The sequence below is a fragment of the Nerophis ophidion genome, linkage group LG17, assembly GCF_033978795.1.
Source record: "Nerophis ophidion isolate RoL-2023_Sa linkage group LG17, RoL_Noph_v1.0, whole genome shotgun sequence".
NCBI lineage: Eukaryota > Metazoa > Chordata > Actinopteri > Syngnathiformes > Syngnathidae > Nerophis > Nerophis ophidion.
In genome coordinates this window covers 18,141,873-18,164,403 of record NC_084627.1, presented here as the reverse complement: position 1 = coordinate 18,164,403, position 22,531 = coordinate 18,141,873, and the positions used below count along the sequence as shown (strand labels likewise).

Genomic DNA, 22,531 nt, shown 5'->3' with positions numbered 1-22,531 from the left:
AATGGTAATAGTAATAATGAAAGAGTGGTATTTGTGTGTTATGAAGTTTAAAGCCGAACTTAACTTGCGACACAGAGAAAACCTATGGAGAAACAATTGTCAGAATTAAATCCTGTAAATTCTGGCCCACACCAAATTTTTGCACGATAAATAAATAAAATAATAATCCTGTGCACGTTTCTACGTAAACATTCTGAATGTTCTTCTTGTCCGACCAAAGAAAGCTGTTCAGGTGACAAATGTATTAATTTATTAAAGTCCTGCATCATTAATTTGGAGTCATGATCATAACAATAAGCAGGCAATCACCAGAAGGAATAAATAAGTTATTTTCCACATAAACAAACATATACATCACAGCCCCGGGGCGCGGGGGTAAGCACCTCCTCGGGGGTTTTTGTTTGGAGTAGAACAAGACACACAAATGCATAGAGTGATGTCAGTGGACCATCTGGCTTCTACGTCTATAGAATGTACAAAGTCCTCCTTTGCTGGATCCTCCTTTCACGGTCCTGCGAGCGGCTGGTATAAAAATAGTCTCCACAATGACAAACCGTTTATATATTTATATTTTTATATTGACATTTGGCAACGACCAGACATTGAAAGACTTCTGCACCTGAACACATCGTGGACGACAACACAAACAAGGAATCGGAGGAAGCAGTCTTCACGTTGTCTTTGAAACGGCAATGTTTATCTGTGGAAATTAGCGCTTTTGATGAAGTTCTCCATCCAAAGACCGCACCAGTCACTAGTCCTTAATGAAGGCTCGAAAGGAAACAGTCTATCATAAAAGTCTTGTTTCTTATCAAGGGATCAAAACTGGCCGTGGTCCACCTCGTCCAACCAGGATGCAGGACTTGCCGGGAAGTCCGGGTATCCCCCGCTGCTTCCGGTGGAGAGGTCCGAGCTGGGGCCGTTGGCGGCGCCCATGGAGACCCTCACGCCGGGGTTGATGCCCCCGCCGCCTTGGGTCAGGATGGAAAGACCCGAGTCGGGGTAGACCAAGCTGTTGATGAGAGGCTGGTGTCGGGGCAGCGCCTGCAGGGACCCCGGCGACTGCGGGAGGCCGTAGGGGCTGCTGGAGCGGATGTCGTGGAACTGGTCTTGGGAGGGCATGACGGCGTGCTCCAAGGGAAACGAGGCGTGGTTGGTGGTCCCTGGGCGGCCCCCCATGGCGGGAGAGTTGCTGCTGTAGATGCCGTTGGTGTGGCCTAGATCGGACATGGGCGGTTCGTCTGTTTTCACAAAAAAACGCCGCTTGTTAGGTTCTCGGGTGGACGAATGGACATAAATTCGACAAACTATTGGATTCACCTGTGAAAGACACCTCGGCGTCGCTGTCCATGCCCTCCTCTTGGATGCTGTCTTTGTCCGACTTGGAGCTTCCTCGCGACCTCTTCATGTTTCGGAAGTACTGCCCCCATCGCTGGCGTCCGGCGTCCTTTTTTAGCCTCTTTTCCTTAGCCCGCCTGTTCTGGAACCAAACCTTTAAAGGACAATACAATGCTTGTATCAGGACATTTATATGGTTTTATATAACCCCAATTTAGGGGTTGTTCATTTTGGACACTACTTGGGATGGGACTCTTACAATAACGCACAATTTTGATCGGTAGGTTGTGAATTCAAACCCTGGCCGAGTCATACCAAAGACTACTGTACTACCAGTCTCTGGTTGCCAGTGTTCTGTTCTACATGGTAGTGTGCTGGGGGGGGGGGGGCAGTACATCTAAGAAGGACAGCTCCAGACTTGAGAAAACTGATCAGGCGGGCCGGTTCTACAATGGGAATGAAACTGGACTCACTGGTGACGGTGGCAGAGAAGAGGACTGTTGACAAACTAGTGAGCATCCTGGATGATGCCAGTCACCCTCTGCATAGCGTTATCAGTAGCCAGAGGAGCCTGTTCAGTGCTAGACTGCTGCATCCCAAGTGCAGGACTAATAGACTCAAAAACTCCTTTGTCCCACACGCCATTAGACTGTACAACTCCTCTCTGGGGCGGGGGGACGGGGGGTACTAGGATGACAGGGGATGCAAAACAATAACAGTGCAATACGTTTTCACAACATGGTCACTACTGCCTACTTTGTCTTGTTAAATTCTTATTTTACTGTTATATTTTTATTCACATTGTTGCTTTTTATTTTGTATTCTTATTGTAATATTTCTCTATTTTGTTTCCATTTAAACCCCCATTATTTACTTTTTTACTTTTATTTAAATTGATCTCAACTCTGTACACTGCTGCTGGAATGTACATGAAAAAAAAGAATGTGGGATTTACAATATTAACTATGAACAATAAACACTGAATATCGACAACATATGAACCTCTCGAGTGACATATTTTACAATCAAGTGAAACGCAACAAAAATGCACCAAACACAGTGAAATATGAACGCGAAAAAACAACAACAAAAAAACTATAATATCTGATGTATCTCTAAGCTGAAGAACCTTTTTGTAAAAATGTCCTTCTGCGTCTGATCCCTGACACCCGCATTTCAGGCTGGACACTCTGGAAACACTCTGTGGAAACGCTCCCCACCCACACTGCTTGGTGCCTCTTCTGAGCTGCTGTGACTTATGTTACCATAGTAACTAGTAGGGCTGCGAATCTTTGGGTGTCCCACAATTCGATTCAATATCAATTATTGGGGTCACGATTCGATTCAAAATCGATTTTTTTTTTTATTCAACACGATTCTCGATTCAAAAACGATTTTTTCCCGATTTAAAAGGATTCTCTATTCATTCAATACATAGGATTTCAGCAGTATCTACCCCAGTTTGGTGACATGCAAGCAGAGTAGTAGATTTTTGTAAAAAGCTTTTATGATTGTAAAGGACCATGTTTTATCAACTGATTGCAATAATGTACATTTGTTTTAACTATTAAACGAACCAAAAATATGACCTATTTTATCTTTTTGAAAACATTGGACACAGTGTGTTGTCAAGCTTATGAGATGCGATGCAAGTGTAAGCCAGGGTTATTGTTCTTTTTTTTTTATTTTTTATAAATGTCTAATGATAAAGTCAATGAGGGATTTTTAATCACTGCTATGCTGAAATTATAACTAATATTGATACTGGTGTTGATAATATTCATTTTTGTTTCACTGCTTTTGGTTTGTTCTGTGTCGTGTTTGTGTCTCCTCTCAATTGCTCTGTTTATTGCAGTTCTGAGTGTTGTTGGGTCAGGTTTGGTTTTGAAATTGGATTGCATTGTTATGGTATTGCTGTGTATTGTTTTGTTGGATTGATTAAAAAAAAATGAAAAAAAATGATTTTTTTAAAAATGAGAATCGATTCTGAATCGCACAACGCAAGAATCGCGATTCCAATTCGAATCGATTTTTTCCCACACCCCTAGTAACTAGGATATCATGCAAAAGCGCAGACTCCAAACATTGAAATATTTTGTACAGTTCAAGACTTACGGTCATTTGTGATTAGTGTTTTGTGTCTTGTAATGTCCCGTCTTGTAAATGCCCAGTGTTACTATGTATCAGAGATGCGCGGTTTGCGGTCACAACCGCGGAGTCCGCGGATAAACCGCGGGTCAGGCGGGTGACATGACGAAAAAATAGATTTTAAATAGATTTGGGCGGGTGGCGGTTGAACCAATTCGGAAATATATATTGTAATAATCCCAGGAATGTAGGCTCATAAAACTTATTCGTTTGTCTTGACTTTATTGCGCAAGATGTAATACAACCACACAACAGCTCTCATGTCTCTAACGCTTTTCCCGGGACAACTCGAACTCTCACTTCCTGTCGATAACGTCACTTCTCTATATCTCCCGGGAGTCCCGCCCCCCAGCTAAAGTCATTGGCTAACACCCCGTAGCCAGCCGCTACATTATACATAGTTAAATGTAATGTTGAAGAGGTTCATTTATCCTACTGACGTGTATTTATAAATGGTTGATTTATACAGGCTAGTAAGGTAAAGTGTTGTACATGACAACTCTTGATGGTACAATCCATATAACACGTCACAGACAACGTCACGCTAACATCACGTGACACCTCTAATGAAGGCTGCAGAAGCAAGGTAGCCCAAACTTGTCAGGTACTTCACTTTACCTCACTAGCCTATAGAAAGCAACCGTTTATAAATAGTTAAATGTTGTTACCCACATACGAAAAAGGAGCAGCACTCTTTGAATCAGTATGTGGGCATACTTTTATTTTGAAGTGTCTCGTTTGGTCGATCGACGGATGTAAGGTAGCTACTTCCAGGTATGGCCAACAAAATATTTGTCATTTGTTGGTATTTTACTTGGTAAAATGTTTGATCCACATGCTGTGCATGTTATTATTTTTATGTTTGTAACGTGCTTTATTTATTATAGTTTTCACGGTGAATTTGAAGGGAAAGTAAGGCCTCAAATAAATCAGTTCAAGAAAGCCATTGTGTCTGTGCTATTTGGAGGGAGATACACTTTCTAACCTCACTAATACCTTGCATAATCTATATTAGATATATAACAACGGGCGGGTGGCGGGCGGGTGTGGGTTTGATGAGATGTTGGTTCGGGTGGGTGGCGGGTGGATGACGACTTTAGTGATGCGGTTGCGGATGATATAATTGCATATCCACGCATCTCTACTATGTATGTACTGCTTTTATATTTCCTGTATTTTATATTATTACTTAGGACTGTTTTATATTTTATTTTTTTATACTGTAAAGCGTCTTTGAGTACACTGAAAAGCGCTATTCCAAATGAAATATATTATTATTATCCATCCATCCATCCATTTTCTACCGCTTATTCCCTTTTTTTTATTATTAATTTGAAAACATCACTGCACTTCATGATGGCAGTTACGGTTTCGATCTTAAAAATCTAAAAAAAAAAAATATTCTGGCGGGCCATATTAAAAAAGCTTAACGGGCCACATGTGGCCCCCGGGTCTTAATTTGCCCAGGTCTGCACTAGACGGAGCCAGTGCACCACTCGTGGCACACGTACCACAGTTTGAGGATCATTGTTATAGATATTTTAATCCTACATTTAGGAAAGTCAAAAACTTTATTCAGTTTTTTTTGTTTTTTTTTAATGGTTTCAACCAAATCCATGTAATAAACTGTTTTTTTTTTATTGCATGTAATCATACCAAGTGTGTGTATGGGATTGTGATGTTAAGTTTAAGGTGGGATGGGGGGCCATTTAGGAATCTTGTCTATAGGGGCCCATAATTTAGTGCTACGATCCTGCTCTTATTTAGTATGCAAAATCTAGTGGTTTTTTGGACACTTATAAAAACATTGATAACAAACTCCTAAATGCACAACCCGATGCTATAATTGACAAAAAAACAAAAATGCCTAAAAACATTGCATTTTCACGAAATTAGGACTTGGATATGCAAAAACATTGCAATCTAAACGTCAGGTGCGGTTAACGGTGTCCCTGCGTTTTACAAGTGTGTGTGAAATATCTCCATTTCTCAGCTACTTCATTTCACAGGCCAACTTAAAAGCACAAAAAGCAGTTTTACATGCCCCCTTAATGATATTCCGCCCCAGAGTGAACCCTCTTCGCCTCCTTCCCTTTCGCTGAATAATGAGGAGCATTTTAGTGGCTTCTGTCCCCCGCGTTTGTCCTTGCAAATAAAACAATATATACGGCCGGGGGGGGGCAACAACACGCGAGAGGGGCCCCCTTTCCCTCTTAGCATTGTTAACGATCGCACACTTAAACCGTGCTGACTTTGATGCGGACTTCATTTTGCTCCATCTTGCCGTAAATCGCTCCCCACCGCAGTTGCCAGCTCAGCCGCCATTGTCCCGGGATAATGAAGTCAGGACATTAATGGATCAGTTTCCCTAATGGACGATAATAAACGTTACCTGCACGACCCGCATATCCAGGCCCGTCTCGGAGGAGAGCTGCTCTCGGACGTGGCGGGCCGGCTTCGGAGAATTATTGTAAGCGTTCTTTAGGGTCTCCAGCTGCTTGGCCGTGATCGTCGTTCTCGGCCTTTTCGCCGTCGAGTCGGCTTCTGAGGAGGCACACGGTAGAAGAGTAGGACAATAGGACAAAGAGTTCAAAAAAAACAATAGAAATCAGACAATGTCTCTTCGAATAGTGGACTCCAAAGCAGGGGTCTTCAACGTTTTGCAGGATTTACTTAGCTCTTTTATTGCCACATTTACAGTATTGCGCTGAAGTTTGGGGGAACACCTACAGGGACACTATTGAACCGCTATTTAAGCTCCAGAAAAAGGCAATTAGAATTATACATTATGCCCAATATAGAGCTCATACCAATGATCTGTTCATAATGACTCATTTTCTTAAACTACATGATATAATCCAATACAGGAGCCTTCAAGTTATGTTTATGGCCTCACAAAAGGCTCTACCTGCAAATATACCGTCTGTTTTCACTCAGAGATGGTCCACATGAACTCAGGGGTGTCCGGAAATTCAAACATAACATGGTAAATTCCACATTCAAGTCCCAAACGTTATCTATAGCGGAGGAAAAACTGTGTTACAATGTCTTCTAGCCTAAGAGTGTTCAACCTTGCGGTTAAAAAATGTGTTGTTGGGAAACTATCATAAACATGACTAGTTGTTTGGACTATCTCAATTGTGGGACACAGGTGCAAAATAACTCACCGTGGAATAAGGGACATAACACACCAGACAAGGCTTCAGAAGAGGAAAGATACCCAGGCAAGGTGGAGCTGATCTCATGGTCGCACAATGCTATTATATCCATATTGGTGTATGTATACTGACTTGTCATTCTCATCCATTACCATATGTTATATTTGTTCTGAAATTGTCATGTATCCATCAAATATGCTGTTGAAACTTGGACTATATAACCAACACATAAGTTGATTATAAAGTAGGAGCGGGACATGGATAAGCAGTTGTGATTTTTTATCCCGTATCCCTTTTCGGTGGGTGCCGTTGCATGTCTGTCAAATTACAAAGAGTGATGAAGTGTTGCTATATGTCTGCCGGAAAAAAATCATTTATTCATTCATTCATTCATTCAAACCGATGGAGGGGCGTCCAAAGTGTGGCATGGGGACCATTTGTGTCCGAGAGCTCTAGTTTTGTTGGCCCACAGCATATTGTCGAAATAAAATCAAACCAAAACACTGTTTAAAATTTTTTTGGGGAAAAAAACAATGACAAAATATTCAAATAGGTGCCAGATGCTTTGACTTTTCAGTATGCGGCCCTTGTTGGAAACAGTTTGTAGACTCCTTCCCTACTTTTGTATCTTATACACAAACTACATGAGGCAATTCCTAAGGGAATTGTGTGCGAATGCTCCAATGCTGAAGTTGAACTGAAATGCTGAAGAGTTAGAATTTCCAGGAAAACCGGAATTTGGTTTGGGACTTGGGAAAGTGTTAGTTTGAATGTCCAGGATGAGTGGAGTGATATTGATGTTGGAATGGTTTGAATAAGTAGAAAAATGTGGAAGTGGTGGAAGTTTGAAAAATTGCCAATTCATTTTGAATGGGGAAAATGTCCCTAAAAACTGGGAATTCTAAGAAATCTGGGAATTTTTTTTTAGAATTGTTGAAGGAGAGCACACAATTTCTGAATAGGCTGAATATCGGATGTCGATTGTCGAATGTCGGACACCTCAGTCTCTTTGGACGTATCATCGCCCATCCATGCGGACTGGACACTGGCCGAGAGTGGAGTCGGCTGTCTTGGTTACTTTGTTGGGTCTGCTCCTGTCTCTGGCCATGCTCCCTCCACCCCAGCGGACGATGGCGTGGAACACCGCAGAGACCGCCATAGTGGATATGTTTCTTTTACTTTTTATTCATAGTTGTATGTAGAAGTGTCTGGTTGTATCTTCTGCTTTAATGTCTTTAATTTCCTCTTTGTTCTTTGATGTTTGATGTTTCCCTCTTACACACGTAAGAAGGATGTGTACTATGGCTATGAGTTGTTGTTTTTTTTCCTTGGCCTCAGTCTGCACCCCCTCTCCAGGACCCAGGCTAACACCCCCCGCCCCCCCTTGTTTACCTGTATCTCATCTTTTTTGTAAGGGGCGCTGGAAGCCGGCAGACCCCTCAGCGATCCTGTTCTGTCTCCCTCTAATGTTTGTTTGATCTTGGATTGGATTGTGCTGAAAATTGTAATTTTCCTTAAGGAACTCTCCTGACGGAATAAATAAAGTACTATCTAATCTGAAATTGAAGCGGCTTAAATCAAATGAAAAATGTAGGAGTTGTCGAATTTTGAAGAATGTCCCATTTTCAGAAAAAATTGGGAATTTCGGGAAAAGCGGGAATTTTTTTGAAAAACCTTGAATGGGTTGGTGTTGGAATTTTTTCAAATCGGTCGAGAAACGTTCAATTGCTAACATGTTGAATTGGGAAATGGTATTAAGGAATTCCTGGAAAAACAGGATTTTTTCCAGTCCTGATTAAGAGGAATGTTTTGACAATGTAACGGTTGAAATGTGTCAAAAAATGGGGAAGGAATAGTCGCCAGAAAAATCCAAAGTAACATTTGGAAGATAAAAATTGACTGCATCTTCAAACTTAAAAAAATGATAGGGACAAAGTAATGAGATCCGATGCAGAATTCCCTTTAAATAAAGCTGCGTTGTAGAGAGGATAATTGTGTTTGATTGACATTGAGGTAACAGTTAATTGTACTTGAGTTGTTTCTAACATTCTGAATTAATGTCATCATATTATTATGGGTCGATTTTACGATAACGCACTACAATTAGTGTCAATCAATGACACAGTGATTGTAAAAATATTTTTTTTATTCCACTCTTGCAGGTCCTTAGATGTTTACTTCGAAGTTTGCAGCTTTACTCTGTTGTACATTTTTTAAAGCATATTCAAAGTATTTTTGGCCTAAATTAAGCATTTTTCAACACACAAATGTGGGATTATTTCAATATTGGATTAAATATTTAATCATCCAATTAATGATTTTATGAAATATTTCATGACTTAATCAATTATTTCTAAAATGTATATCTTTTTTTTATCATTTAATGGACCTGTTTCAGGGCTTAATGGATGTATTTTGTTTTTCAAACTCAGCCATCATCAAACACAGAGCTTAAAGTTTGACAGATAAAAGCCTGACACACAGGTTCATGAAATAATTAAATAAATCATTAAATTATGAAATAAATAATGAACTCATGGCATAAATAAAAGCACTTTTACATTAAATTCATTGTTAGATAATGAATTAAATAATGAGATGTACATTCATTGAGGGGTTCCCCCAATCATCAGAAATCTCCTGATGATTGAGGGAACCCCTCATGAAACAGTTCTGTAGAGATGAAGTAGTCTTGTGATTTTTCCCACACCTACATATTGCGCTCTACCACGGTATCGAGCACTATTCTCTGGATAATCCAATCAAGATATATATATATATATATATATATATATATATATATATATATATATATATATATATATATATATGTATATATATATATATGTATATATACATACATATGTATATATACATACATATATACACATACATATATATGTATATGTATATATATATATGTATGTATGTATATGTATGTATGTATGTATGTATATATATGTGTAAAGATGTATGTATGTGTATATATGTATATATGTATGTATATATGTATATACATTATCTATCTATCTATCTATCTATCTATCTCTCTCTCTCTCTCTCTCTCTCTCTCTGTATATATATATATATATATATATATATATATATATACATATATATATATATATATATATATATATATATACATAGCCTAAGCAAAAGATACACAGCCCGACCCCCGGCCAGGTTTTTTTTAACCCAATGCGACCCCTGAGTCAAAAAGTTTGGGGACCCCTGGTCTAGATCAACATCAGATCTATTTGCCAATATAAAGTTTTTTTTTTTTTTATGTTTTATGCCCTTGTAGTCAAAGAAAATGCTATTGTTTTTGAAAGTGAAGAATATCAAAATGGCCTCCAAATGCTTTCATTTTTCAGTGTGCGGCCCTGCCCTCAGTGGAAAAAGTTTGGACACCCCTGTCAAATATAGTATCTAATAGGCTCATCATGTAATTACATCTATTTTGGAATTGTGTACGTGCCCAAATCGGAGCAAGAGTGCGTTTAAGTGCACCCCGTCGGCCATGAGCGTTTTGTTTTACAAGTCAAGTCCATATCCACTTTATAGCCTTTAAAGTGTTACACATGAACCGGGTAGATCTTGCACTTATTCAAATGATAACAACGACAGAAACCAACCAACCTCTCTGTTTGGCGGTCTCATAGTCGGCCTTGCACACCAGTCGGCTGTCCTCCATCAAGTAGTACTCGTCCCCCGTGGCGAGCTGCCTCTTGCACACGATGCAGGCGAAGCAGTGCAGGTGGTAAACAAAGTCTTGAGCCCTCCTCACCACCTGCGTGGGCGGGATGCCCTGCTGACAGGCCGCGCATTTGGTTCCGAACCTCCTTTGGCACACAAGGTTGATCATCAGAATGTGTATTCTGTACTTGTAGAAGTGACACAATATTAGGGACACCTGTTGCACACATCAAAAAATCTTTCTGTTTAGGTTGACACTCTAAGTCAGTGGTTCTCAAATGGGGGTACGCGTACCCCTGGGGGTACTTGAAGGCATGCCAAGGGGTACGTGAGATTTTTTTTTAAAATATTTAAAAAATAGCAACAATTCAAAAATCCTTAAAAATATATTTGTTGAATAATACTTAAATATGAACGTAAGTTCATAAACTGTGAAAAAAACAACAATGCAATATTCAGTGTTGACATGTTCCATAAATATTGATGTTAAAGATTTCTTTTTTTGTGAAAAAAATTTCAGAGTTAAGTTCATGAATCCAAATGGATCTCTATTACAATCCCCAATGAGGGCACTTTTAAGTTGATGATTACTTCTATGTGTAGAAATATTTATTTATATTTGAATCACTTGTTTATTTTTCAACAAGTTTTTAGTTATTTTTATGTTTTTTCCAAATAGTTCAAAAAAGACCACTGCAAATGAGCAATATTTTGCACTGTTATACAATTTAATAAATCAGAAACTGATGACATAGTACAGTGTTTTACTTCTTTATCAATTTTTTCAACCAAAAATGCTTTGCTCTGATTAGGGGGTACTTGGATTAAAAAAATGTTCACAGGGGGTACATCACTGAAAGGGGTATCGGAATTTTTACAGTCATTTGTTGTAATGTTACAGTACATTTGGATCACAGTATTTTATTGTGAAAAAAATACTTTGAACTCTTGGTCACTATTTTGCAAGACAAAAACCACAACGGGCATTACAATAGGCATTAAAAATATGGAATGTCAATGGGAATACTAAAGTTATGAGAAAATATAAGCTTATTTTAAAGATTTCATTGACTTTCAGCCACGAAGCTTGTGTTATACGCAACAAAACAACATAAAATCTGGGACTCCTATCGCACCTAAAATAATGCCACTTGTGTACTACATTAATCTGCAAAATCTTCTGAAATCATCAAGACAACAGGCTTTATAAACATCATTACTTTGTGTTGAAAACCACATTTTTCCAGTGAAATTTAACTCCTTTAAAAAAATGTCCATTGTAAAGGACGCCGTTTCTCAAAACTCAAAATGATTATTTTTGTAAAGAAACTTGCAAGCCGGAGAATGTTTTCTGCTATCACTGCATTATTTTTCATTTATTAATTCATAATAGACCTAATGATGCTGACAATTTACATATTGTCCCTATAAAGGCTCTTAATGCTAATTAGGCCCCTGGTGCTGCATAATGGCTTTTACAGTGGGAAAGAACTGCAATGCATCATCATACTGACAGCTGTTTAATGTACTAGTACTATAGCACAATAACAATAATCAACATATTATAGTGTCAGTCCATTCTGAGCATTACTATCATGTTTTTCCTACATGTACTCACTTAAAGAAGTCCTCTTTGCAGTAAACGCTGTCCCCCCTGCTGAAGCACTTGTCGGCCAACTGAGTCTGGCAGTCGGTGCACTTGAGGCACTTGCTGTGCCAGTGGCGCTCCAGCACTTTGAGGATGAAGCGGTCCACAATGTGCTGGTTGCAGCCTGCACACACCGGGATCTCTGCACATGTACGTGGACACATGCAACATGCAAGGAAAGTAATAAGTCAGTCCAAGCTTGTCAGGTAATTACATTTGAATGTATTTCAGCATTTGTCATAGAAAAATACAACTGCTACTATTTCATTTATTTAATTTTTGAATATATTTGTAAATTAGAGGATCTTTTTGCATTCAATTATAATTATTTGTAGTAGTAGTATCTTTACTAATGTTAAATGTAAACAATAGAACAAAGATAATCATTTCAACTGTATTTTATTTTATTATTTCTATGTTGCTTCTGTACCTTTTGATTAATTATAGCAGTAGGATAAAAGTACTATGTTTACATATATTTATAAATCACGATGTTTTAGATTTTTCATAGAAACAAACTACTGAGTATGTTGCTATTTTTTTATTTTCTTAAATATTTCAAATATCATTGGAAATTAGAGTATCAAGTTGCATTTAACTGCACCGATAAGTTTTTGTAGTATTAGTAGTAGTTTGTTTTTTTTAAACTAAAGTTAAATGTACAAAAAAAATCTAATATAATAATGCAACTTTATTTTAGTTTAATATTTTGTATTGCTTCTGCACCTTTTTTGATTGATTATAGTTGTAGTATTGATATATGTATATATGTGTATATAGATATAATATATATATATATATATGTATATGTACATATATATATATATATATATATGTATATATATTTATATACTTATATATATATATGTGTGTATATATACATATGTGTATGATGTGTGTATGTATGTATATGCATATGTATATCTGTATATTTATATGAATGTATACATGTATGTGTATATATGTAGAAGTATTGCAATATATATATATATACACCAATATTTGGGTACTGGTACTAAAATTATTTTGATTCTTTTCGGTAATTTTCCATATTTTTCTAAATAAAGGGGACCACAAACGAATTGCATTATTGGCTCTATTTTAACAAAAAATCTTAGGGTACATTAAACATATTTTTTGTATTGCAAGTTTGTCCTTAAATTAAATAGTGGACATACTATGCAACTTGTCTTTTAGTGCTAAGTAAACAAACAAAGAGCTCCTAATAAGTCTGCTGACATATGCAGTAATATATTGTGTCATTTATCATTCTATTATTTTCTCAACATTATTAAGGACAAGTGGTAGGAAATTAATGATTAATCTACGTGTTCATTTACTGTTGATATCTGCTTACTTTCGATTTTCACATTTTCTGTCTACATTTCTGTTAAAATGTAATTCACTCATTCTTCTGTTAAAAACTTTACATTAGTTTTGGATGATACAACAAATAAGTAGTTACAGGATCATACATTGGTCATATTCAAAGTCCTCATGTGTCCAGGGACATATTTCCTGAGTTTATAAACATAATATATATTTTTAAAAAACAAAAAGATGTTGTGCTGCCTAAAAATGTTGACGTAATCATAGTAGTATTGACTAGATATCAGTACAAAGGATGACAGTTGTAGATCCATCAATGCCGTTTGTTTCCATTTTGATGCTGGTGAGCTACGGTGTGTAGTGAAACATGTTTAGCTATTCCTCATCCTGCAGGGATGATACTTGTAAGAAACCTACTTTATTTGGAGACGAGGATTAGTGCAGTAGTGTACGTTAGACGCTAGCTAGCCATGTCTTAAAGCACCTCTTCTTGAGGGCGTTTCAGTGTTATAAATTCACCTTTATCTTTAGTTTTTAAGCCAAAATGAGTCCTTTCTCCTTTTTCTGTCTACACACTGTGTCTACTTGTGAGTACTCTGGGATTGTGCGCTGCCGAACATGCTCGTCTGCTCGTAAATCAGCATTGACCGGATGTGACTTTGACTTGGGCGCAGGGGAGTGGCGGACCGGTATGTTTCAGAGACGGTATCGTATCGAAAATGATTCATTAGTATCGCGGGACTATACTAATACCGGTATACCGTACAACAATGACATATATATATATATATATATATATATATATATGTCATTGTTGTATGTTGTCTGTCTATCTGTGTTGGCCCTGCGATAAGATGGCGCCTTGTCCAGGGTGTACCCCGCCTTCCGCCCGATTGTAGCTGAGATAGGCGCCAGCGCCCCCCGCGACCCCGAAAGGGAATAAGCGGTAGAAAATGGATGGATGGATGGATATATATATATACATATATATATATATACATATATATATATATATGTATATATATGTATATATGTATATAAATATATATGTATAAATATGTGTATATATATATGTATATATATGTGTAAATATGTGTATATATATAAATGTATATATATGTGTGTGTGTGTGTGTGTATAGAGTATATATATATGTGTGTGTGTGTATAGTGTGTATAGTGTGTATATATATATATATACATATATATATATATATATATATATATATATATATATATATATATATATATATATATATAGTATGTAAAAATATTTTAAATGGCGTACAGCTTTGTCAGTTGCTAATTAGGACTACAGAAGAATAAATTTACGAGATGCCATTTATTAATAGTACTATTAATAATACTATTATGTTTTATTAGTATGTGCTCACAGCAAATATGGTATTAAAAATCACCTCAAATGCTGATTAAACAATTGAACAATAATACTCATATTCTTGGGTGATTTCTTGTAACACAGCATAATAACATAAAAAAAATAAAAAATAAATAGGCACAAAATAATTAAAGAGCCACGCATTAACTTGCAATAAAAATAAATTTAAAAAAGCAGACGGTATCCAGGCAGGTTATTACTAATTCAAAGAAAAGCTGCAATGAATCTCATGGCCATTGTGAAGTGGCGCTCAAAGTCATACAACATGCATGAAGCGATTCTTTAGTTTGGAGTGCACACTCGCTGACAAACACCAGGTGCTCATTCAGCCATTCAAGCAATAAGAACCTCTGATATAATTTTCTCGCCTTCTATAGCTCGAAAATGAATATTTAAGCAAGTCCAGCCTCTTTTTAAATAATTCCTTATGCTCAAGCAGGCCAATTTAGTGTTGCCAGTGTGTGAATGTGAGTGTGAATGTGGTCTGTCTATCTGTGTTTGCCCTGCGATGCGATGATGTGGCGACTTGTCCAGGGTGTACACCGCCTTGCGCCCGATTGTAGCTTAGATAGGCGCTAGCGCCCCCTGCGACCCCAAAAGGGAATAACGGTAGAAAATGGATGGATGGGTCAAGCAGGCATGGTGTGTGATACTAGTGGAAAATAACAGTCCATCCATCCCATCCATTTTTTACCGCTTATTCCCTTTGGAGTCGCGGGGGGCGCTGGTGCCTATCTCAGCAACAATCGGGCGGAAGGCGGGGTACATCCTGGACAAGTCGCCCCCTCATCGCAGGGCCAACACAGATAGACAGAGAACATTCACACTCACATTCACACACTAGGGCCAATTTAGTGTTGCCAATCAACCTATCCCCAGGTGCATGTCTTTGGAAGTGGGAGGAAGCCGGAGTACCCGGAGGGAACCCAATAGTTCACGAGGAGGACATGCAAACTCCACACAGAAAGATCCCGAGCCCGGGATTGAACCCTGACTACTCAGGACCTTCGTTTTGTGAGGCAGACGCACCAACCCCTCTTCCACCGTGAAGCCCAAAAATAACATTTAAACAAGATCAATTTTTCTAAAGCTAAATGAAAGCATGAATGTGAAAACTTTTTAATGTAGTGTTTCGTGAAGAAAGTGTTTCGACTTGTTAAAAAATATGAACAAAAACAAGATGTGTGATAAAAATTAAAACGTAAATAAAAAATGGGACAACGAGCAAGATGTACCAGGAATACTTGAAAAGGAATTCTACCTTTGCAACCTCATTATTCTATTGGCTAAGTTTTGTATTCATAAATGTAAGTTTTTCAATACCGGGCCTTTAGAAAAGATTTTGACCTTTACTTTAAAACGCTCTCTACCTCTAACAACAAAAAAGCTGGGAAAACGATGATGCTGTGGTCCAAATTTAAGTTATTTAATGAATCTGAATGAGCCTATGGCTTTGCACCTGGTTTATATATATATATATATCAATCAATCAATGTTTACTTATATAGCCCTAAATCACTAAATCACTAGCATACAACAATGACATATATATATATATATATATATATATATATATATATATATATGTGTGTATATATATGTGTGTATATATATATATATGTATGCATATATATATATATATATATTGTATTCTTTTTTGTTACATTGAATTTACAAACCCCTGGCGCTGTCTTGTACTGTTTTTATAATGTTTTGTAATTTTTATATTGTTGTTGAACTATTTTGTTTATTGTTTCTCATTTGTTTGTTATTGTTGAAATGTATAAGTAAACATTAAAAAAAAAAGACGTACCGGAAGTACAGTGATCTACTTAAAAAAAAACAACATTAATTTTGACTCACAGTTCGTACGCTTTTAATTGAAATAAAAATTGGCGTATATGTGTGTTCACACATTTTTAGCATTTATTTTGTCAAATTTCTTGATTATTTCGTACTATTGTATTTTAAGCAGGCAATCCGTGTGGTCAAAAATATACGAGAAGTATTTCCGCATTTTTTTTTTGGCGGTCTTCTCGTTTTAGGCCCGCAGCCCAACACACACTTTCATGCGAGTTTTAACGTCGTCGTGGGCCCGTGGAAATTTTCCACGATTATTCTAGGGTGTTTGTTCCCTTGGTGACTACGTGGGATGTAGAAAAACATCAAACAGACGGTACACAACAACACGCATCTGCTCTAAGGTAAGCTCACAGGCCACATCATTAGGTACACCTGCATTATTGCGCGCACACACACACACGTCAACCCCCGGAACGAATGGAATCAATGGATGCTGTTTTTTTTATTTATTATTAATTTAACAAAATTATTATTATTACTTTAACAAAATGTGTGTTATTGTGGTTGACGTTTGCATACTCACACCTTTTCTAACATTTTTGCTCATCCTATTTGTGCATTATTGCGAATGCAGCTTTTTTTCAGTGGCTGCCATTTAAATTGTGTAGGACTTACACAATTCAAACTGTGGAAGTTGTGTCCTCCGGATCAAAGAGGAAAAGAACCATCCGAATTGTTTTAGGGCAAGGGTCACCAACGCGGTGCCCGCGGGCACCAGGTAGCCCGTAAGGACCAGATGAGTAGCCCGCTGGCCTGTTCTAAAAATAGCTCAAATAGCAGCACTTACCAGTGAGCTGCCTCTATTTTTTAAATTGTATTTATTTACTAGCAAGCTGGTCTCGCTTTGCTCGACATTTTTAATTCTAAGAGAGACAAAACTCAAATAGAATTTGAAAATCCAAGAAAATATTTTAAAGACTTGGTCTTCACTTGTTTAAATCAATTCATTTATGTTTTTACTTTGCTTCTTCTAACTGTCAGAAAGACAATTTTAGAGAAAAAAATACAACCTCAACAAGTATTTTAGGATTTTTAAACACATATACTTTTTTTACTTTTTAAATTCCTTCCTCTTCTTTCCTGACAATTAAAATCAATGTTCAAGTAAATTTTATTTTTTTTATTGTAAAGAATAATAAATACATGTTATTTTAATTCTTCATTTTAGCTTCTGTTTTTTGACCAAGAATATTTGTGAAATTATTTCTTCAAACCTATGATTAGAATTTAAAAAAAAAAAAAATTCTGGCAAATCTAGAAAATGTGTAGAATCAAATTTAAATCTTATTTCAAAGACTTTTGAATTTCTTTTAACATTTTTGTTCTGGAAAATCTATAAGAAATAATGATTTGTCTTTGTTAGAAATATAGCTTGGTCCAATTTGTTATATATTCCAACAAAGTGCAGAATGGATTTTAACCTATTTAAAACATGTCATCAAAAATATATATTTATTGTGAGAAATCATTAAGATGATCAGTGTTTCCACAAAGATAGATATCATTAATTATTTATAATAACATAGAGTTAAATGTAAAATTAGCAAATTGGCTATTTCAAAAAGGTTGGTGACCCCTGTTTTGGGGCCTAGAACAATCCGGAGGTGTCCAAAGTGCGGCCCGCGGGTCATTTTTTAACGGCCCCACGACACATTTTAAAAATACAATTGAAAAAAATTAAAACATAAAAAGTGATATAAAAGAGCAAACAGTTGAAATGTAACAAGAACATGTTGCAATGTTTTAATACCACAAAGCTGCCTTATAGGCTGTTTCTTTATAAAAAAAAAAAGAAAAAGAATCAATGATTGAGCTATTCAGGGCTTCAAGTACGTCACATTAAATATTCAATTTTGAGATATTTTTGGGGGAAACTTGCATATTTTGTATTTTGCCATATAAAAAAATGAGTTTTTTTTTTAAGGAAGAGCCTAAAACAAACAAAGAAAAAACATAACAACAATAAAACTTAAAACTGAAGTTGATCTCGAGATTATTGTGGTAAAAGTAAACAGTAAAAAAAAAAGTATAATTTATTTTTTAACACTTTAATGAGTAGGACACTTTTAGATCCCCAAATATTTTAGTGTGATTTGTTTTTAAGTGTCATTGCTCAAAAAATAAAAATTAATCAAAATCCAAAATTAAGGCTGTAATTATTATATAATCTCAAATATTCCACCTAAAAAAGTTATTGGGTGAAAATATTGCATATTTTTTGTTTTTCCCCTTTTTCCCCCTAATGTTGATCTAGAGATTTAAAACTTGAATAATAATGAAAATAATAATACTGAATAATGACACATTTTTAATAATTTTTTGGACCAAAACCCTTTGGGGTCCCTGGGATCATAACTGAGTGGAGGCCTAAATGTATATTTTTATACATATATTGTATTGGTTTTAAAAAATAAAAAATATGAAAATGGCCCCGCTTGCTTTGATTTTTCAGTGTGCGGCCCTCAGTGGAAAAAGTTTGGACACCCCTGGTGTAGGTGTACCCAATGTATTGTCTGTGTAGACCTGTTATAATATAGTGAGTATAAATAATTGAAATAGAGTTGGAAAACGATCGTAGTTTTTTGGGGGGTGTTATTTCTTTATTTTACAATGTATTGATTGAGACTTTTATTAGTAGATTGCACAGTACAGTACATATTCCCTACAATTGACCACTAAATGGTAACACCCGAATACGTTTTTCAATTTGTTTAAGTCGGGGTCCACGTTAATTAAATCATGGTAAATTGTGGTGTAAATTAATGGTATTCATGGCATACACTGGCAATGTATTATTCGTTTAACCGGCTTCTTTCTTTAAAAAAAAATGCAAATGTTATCATTTTGTAGCAAATCATTTTTCGCAAAAGTGTAATCGTTCTATTTTACATATATAAATAAATACGAATCAATTAGAAATAAGAACAATAGTCGATTAGCATTTTATGTGCCCTTTAAAATGAGAGGAATAAAAAAAAAAGCATCAAAATGATGCTGCAGATTTATTTATATGCATGCAAATGTTAGTTTTATTTTCTTCACCAGATAGCAGGTAATATTTGTGTTGTAAAGACAACAGTGCAATAAAAATCAAGACCACACTAACATCCGGGTACCTGCTTAAAAATAAGTGTATATCAACAAATTTAGCTGACAAATACACACATATCAATACTTTTGTCAATTTAATATATATTTTTAGGGAGTTATCACTGGGGAACAATTAGGTTTTAAAAGTGTCCTGTCCTCCACCCTAAGACGAGTGTTTATTTAGGGAAGAGATGTTGTTCAATAACAATGTTTGATCGGGCCAGCACCCCAATGAATTTTATTGACGCTGATCTTTGGTGCAAAATGGTGCCTAGGGAAATCATGAAGAGTGTACGCTGATTAATCTAAAATCAATTGCGCCATTTGTGCACGTTTGGGAAGTGCATTGAAGGAGAGGAAATGTTTATACGCTTGTGTATATTTTCCTACTTTGCAGCTTTGTTGTCGTTTTTTTCTCCCCCACGTCGTTGTGGATTGCTCTCATTCTTGTGGGCGTTCGTCACTCAATTTGTGCATTTTGGAATTGAACTTTGTTTAAAAAAATAACTATACCTGACACATTTAAAATATGTTTATTTTATTCAAGTTTATTTTAAATCTATAGAGGCATCAGTTAAAATAAGCTCAACCCACTGAAAATGTTGAGTGGTGCGTTCAAGTACTAGTACTGAGGAGTATTTTGCGCACTTCTGATCCTGTGGTGACACCTGTAGAGCCTCTAATTTTATAACATTTGACCAATCAACAGGTGAGCCAAGAGAGGTTTTTAATGCGTTTAGTTTTAGTTTTTTTTTTTTTTTTGTGGGGGTGTCATCATATCCGTTATTCGAACCCCGTAATGACGGCGGTGTGAAATGACCGAACGCGCACAACATCTGTTCTTGACCGGGCGCTCAACAATGGGAGCTCATTACGCATTCATAACGTCCTCCGCACGCATGCAGCAGGAAAACACGCCCGTTGTTTGTTGTTAAAATGTGTTGCTAAGCAATGCAAATGCAAGCATGCGTGTTTAAATTGCAAAATGTAGGACGCAAAACACATCTAAATTAGAAATGTATGTGCTTATATGTCTTTTTTAAGTCTCTGAGGCCGCAATTGTGCTTTTTTTTAATTGAATCCATCCTTTTGACTTATTTTCAAACTATGCAATTTAAATGAGAAAATATTGCCAATTTACATTCATAAAAGTTGCAAAAAAAATCTGGAACCCGACGGAAAAAAAGTGATTTCCACATTAACTTGTGTTGCGTTCCTTTAAATACGTGTTGTGGTCAGTTTCCTTAATATTGCTCACTGACACACGAAATACTAATATCAATTTAAAGTATTAAGACAGATCCTTCGTCGTCACATATAGTGTAGTTCTACACTAACAATATCATCATTTTAAAATGAAATACTTTCTAGCAGTGCCATTTAAAAGTGCATTATTATTTCTGCAAAGGCCGATTAAAACAAGCTCAAATAAATAATTCGGCGTACGGGTCTTACCTTGGCCTGCACTGTAGCGAGAGAAATTGGCGTTCTGACAACTCGAACTCGGGTGTTCGAGCAACATGTCTGCACCGCAGGACGATAGGTGTATCCTCCCTGCAGGGAAAAAAAAAAAAGCGCCCCCCACCAAAAAAAGGATGCACTCGACTCTGCTGGTGGGTCACCCAAAAGAGGGACACGACTATAACTGGATCTGTTGGTTCTGCGTGGCCAAGATGAGACTGGGAAGTCTCGCCAGAGGGGCGGGGACGTGCGGTGGCGTCAGCTGATCTGAGTGGGAGACCTCCGCCAGGGTGGCTGTTTGGCAGGAGACTCTGTCCACGGTGCTGAATGGGCGTGGACACGGATCTCAGCGTTGGACTTGCATTAATTTGCTGCTAACTAATTTTAAATCCCACGCACTAGTGTTGTCCCAGTACCAATATTTTGGTACCGGTACTGATACTTTTCAGTATTTTTCTAAATAAAGGGGACCACAAAAATGTCCATCATTGGCTTCATTTTAACAAAAAATCTTATGGTACATTAAACATACGTTTCTTATTTCAAGTTTGTCCTTAAAGGCCTACTGAAACCCACTACTACCGACCACGCAGTCTGATAGTTTATATATCAATGATGAAATATTAACATTGCAACACATGCCAATACGGCCGGTTTAGTTTACTAAATTGCAATTTTAAATTTCCGGCGGAGATAATTGTTGAAAAGGTCGCGGAATGATTAGTCATGCGCGTGACGTCACGGACTGTAAGGAAATATTAGCGCTGCACGACTCGCGGCTAAAAGTTGTCTGCTTTAACCGCATAATTACACAGTACTTTGGACATCTGTGTTGCTGAATCTTTTGTAATTTGTTCATTTAATAATGGAGACTATAAAGAAGAATGCTGTTGGTGGAAAGCGGTGGATTGCAGCTGTCTTTAGCACCGAGACACAGCCGGTGTTTCTTTGTTTGTTGTGAAGCTTTAACACAGAGCGGTCAAGCGAACATGTTTCTCTATGTCAACCAGCATGTTTTTGGATGGGAAAATTGTGATATTAAGTCTTACCGGAGAAATCAGTGGATTATGGGACTTCCTCCTGCAGCTCAAAAAGGCAGCTGTGATCTTGGCTCCTCCATTGGGTTCTCTGAGAGACACTGGCGTTCACCGCAGCCATCCGACTTTCAGGTATGTCTTTAGAATCTCACTAAAACACTATTAAAACAATAAGCAGATAAGGGATCTTCCAGAATTATCCTAGTAAATGTGTCTAATTACATCTGAAACACCGCCTGCCGTCGCCTTTTCTTTTTTTTCTATCTGGTACTTCACTCTAAACGTCATAATTCACGAATCTTTCATTCTCGCTCAAATTAATGGGGACATTGTCGCTTTCTCGGTCCGAATTGCTCTTACTG

The 22,531-nt window shown here is 36.9% G+C and overlaps 1 protein-coding gene across 2 annotated transcripts; it reads right to left on the bottom strand.

Annotated features, from left to right (window-relative positions):
* Positions 1-247: 247 nt before the first annotated feature.
* lhx3 (LIM homeobox 3) lies at positions 248-21,309 on the bottom strand. Of its 2 annotated transcripts, none has more exons than XM_061876421.1 (6): positions 21,127-21,309; positions 11,962-12,133; positions 10,287-10,525; positions 5,879-6,030; positions 1,321-1,492; positions 248-1,241 (listed from the first exon to the last, which is right to left on the bottom strand). In XM_061876421.1, the coding sequence occupies exons 1-6, from the start codon at positions 21,191-21,193 to the stop codon at positions 820-822; spliced, it is 1,224 nt and encodes a 407-aa protein (XP_061732405.1). In that variant the 5' UTR covers positions 21,194-21,309; the 3' UTR covers positions 248-819. The 2 variants fall into 2 exon arrangements, with proteins under 2 accessions (XP_061732405.1, XP_061732406.1); XM_061876422.1 differs by having other exon boundaries at positions 10,287-10,489.
* Positions 21,310-22,531: the final 1,222 nt, after the last annotated feature.

Coding starts and splice junctions, on each gene's coding strand:
- lhx3 (XM_061876421.1), bottom strand. CDS start 21,193: ATGTTGCTCGAACACCCGAGTTCGAGTTGTCAGAACGCCAATTTCTCT. Junction 6,031..10,286: donor TGAGACCGCCAAACAGAGAG/GTTGGTTGGTTT, acceptor GTGCCTCCTCAG/AAGCCGACTCGACGGCGAAA. Junction 1,242..1,320: donor CGCCGAGGTGTCTTTCACAG/GTGAATCCAATA, acceptor TTGTGAAAACAG/ACGAACCGCCCATGTCCGAT.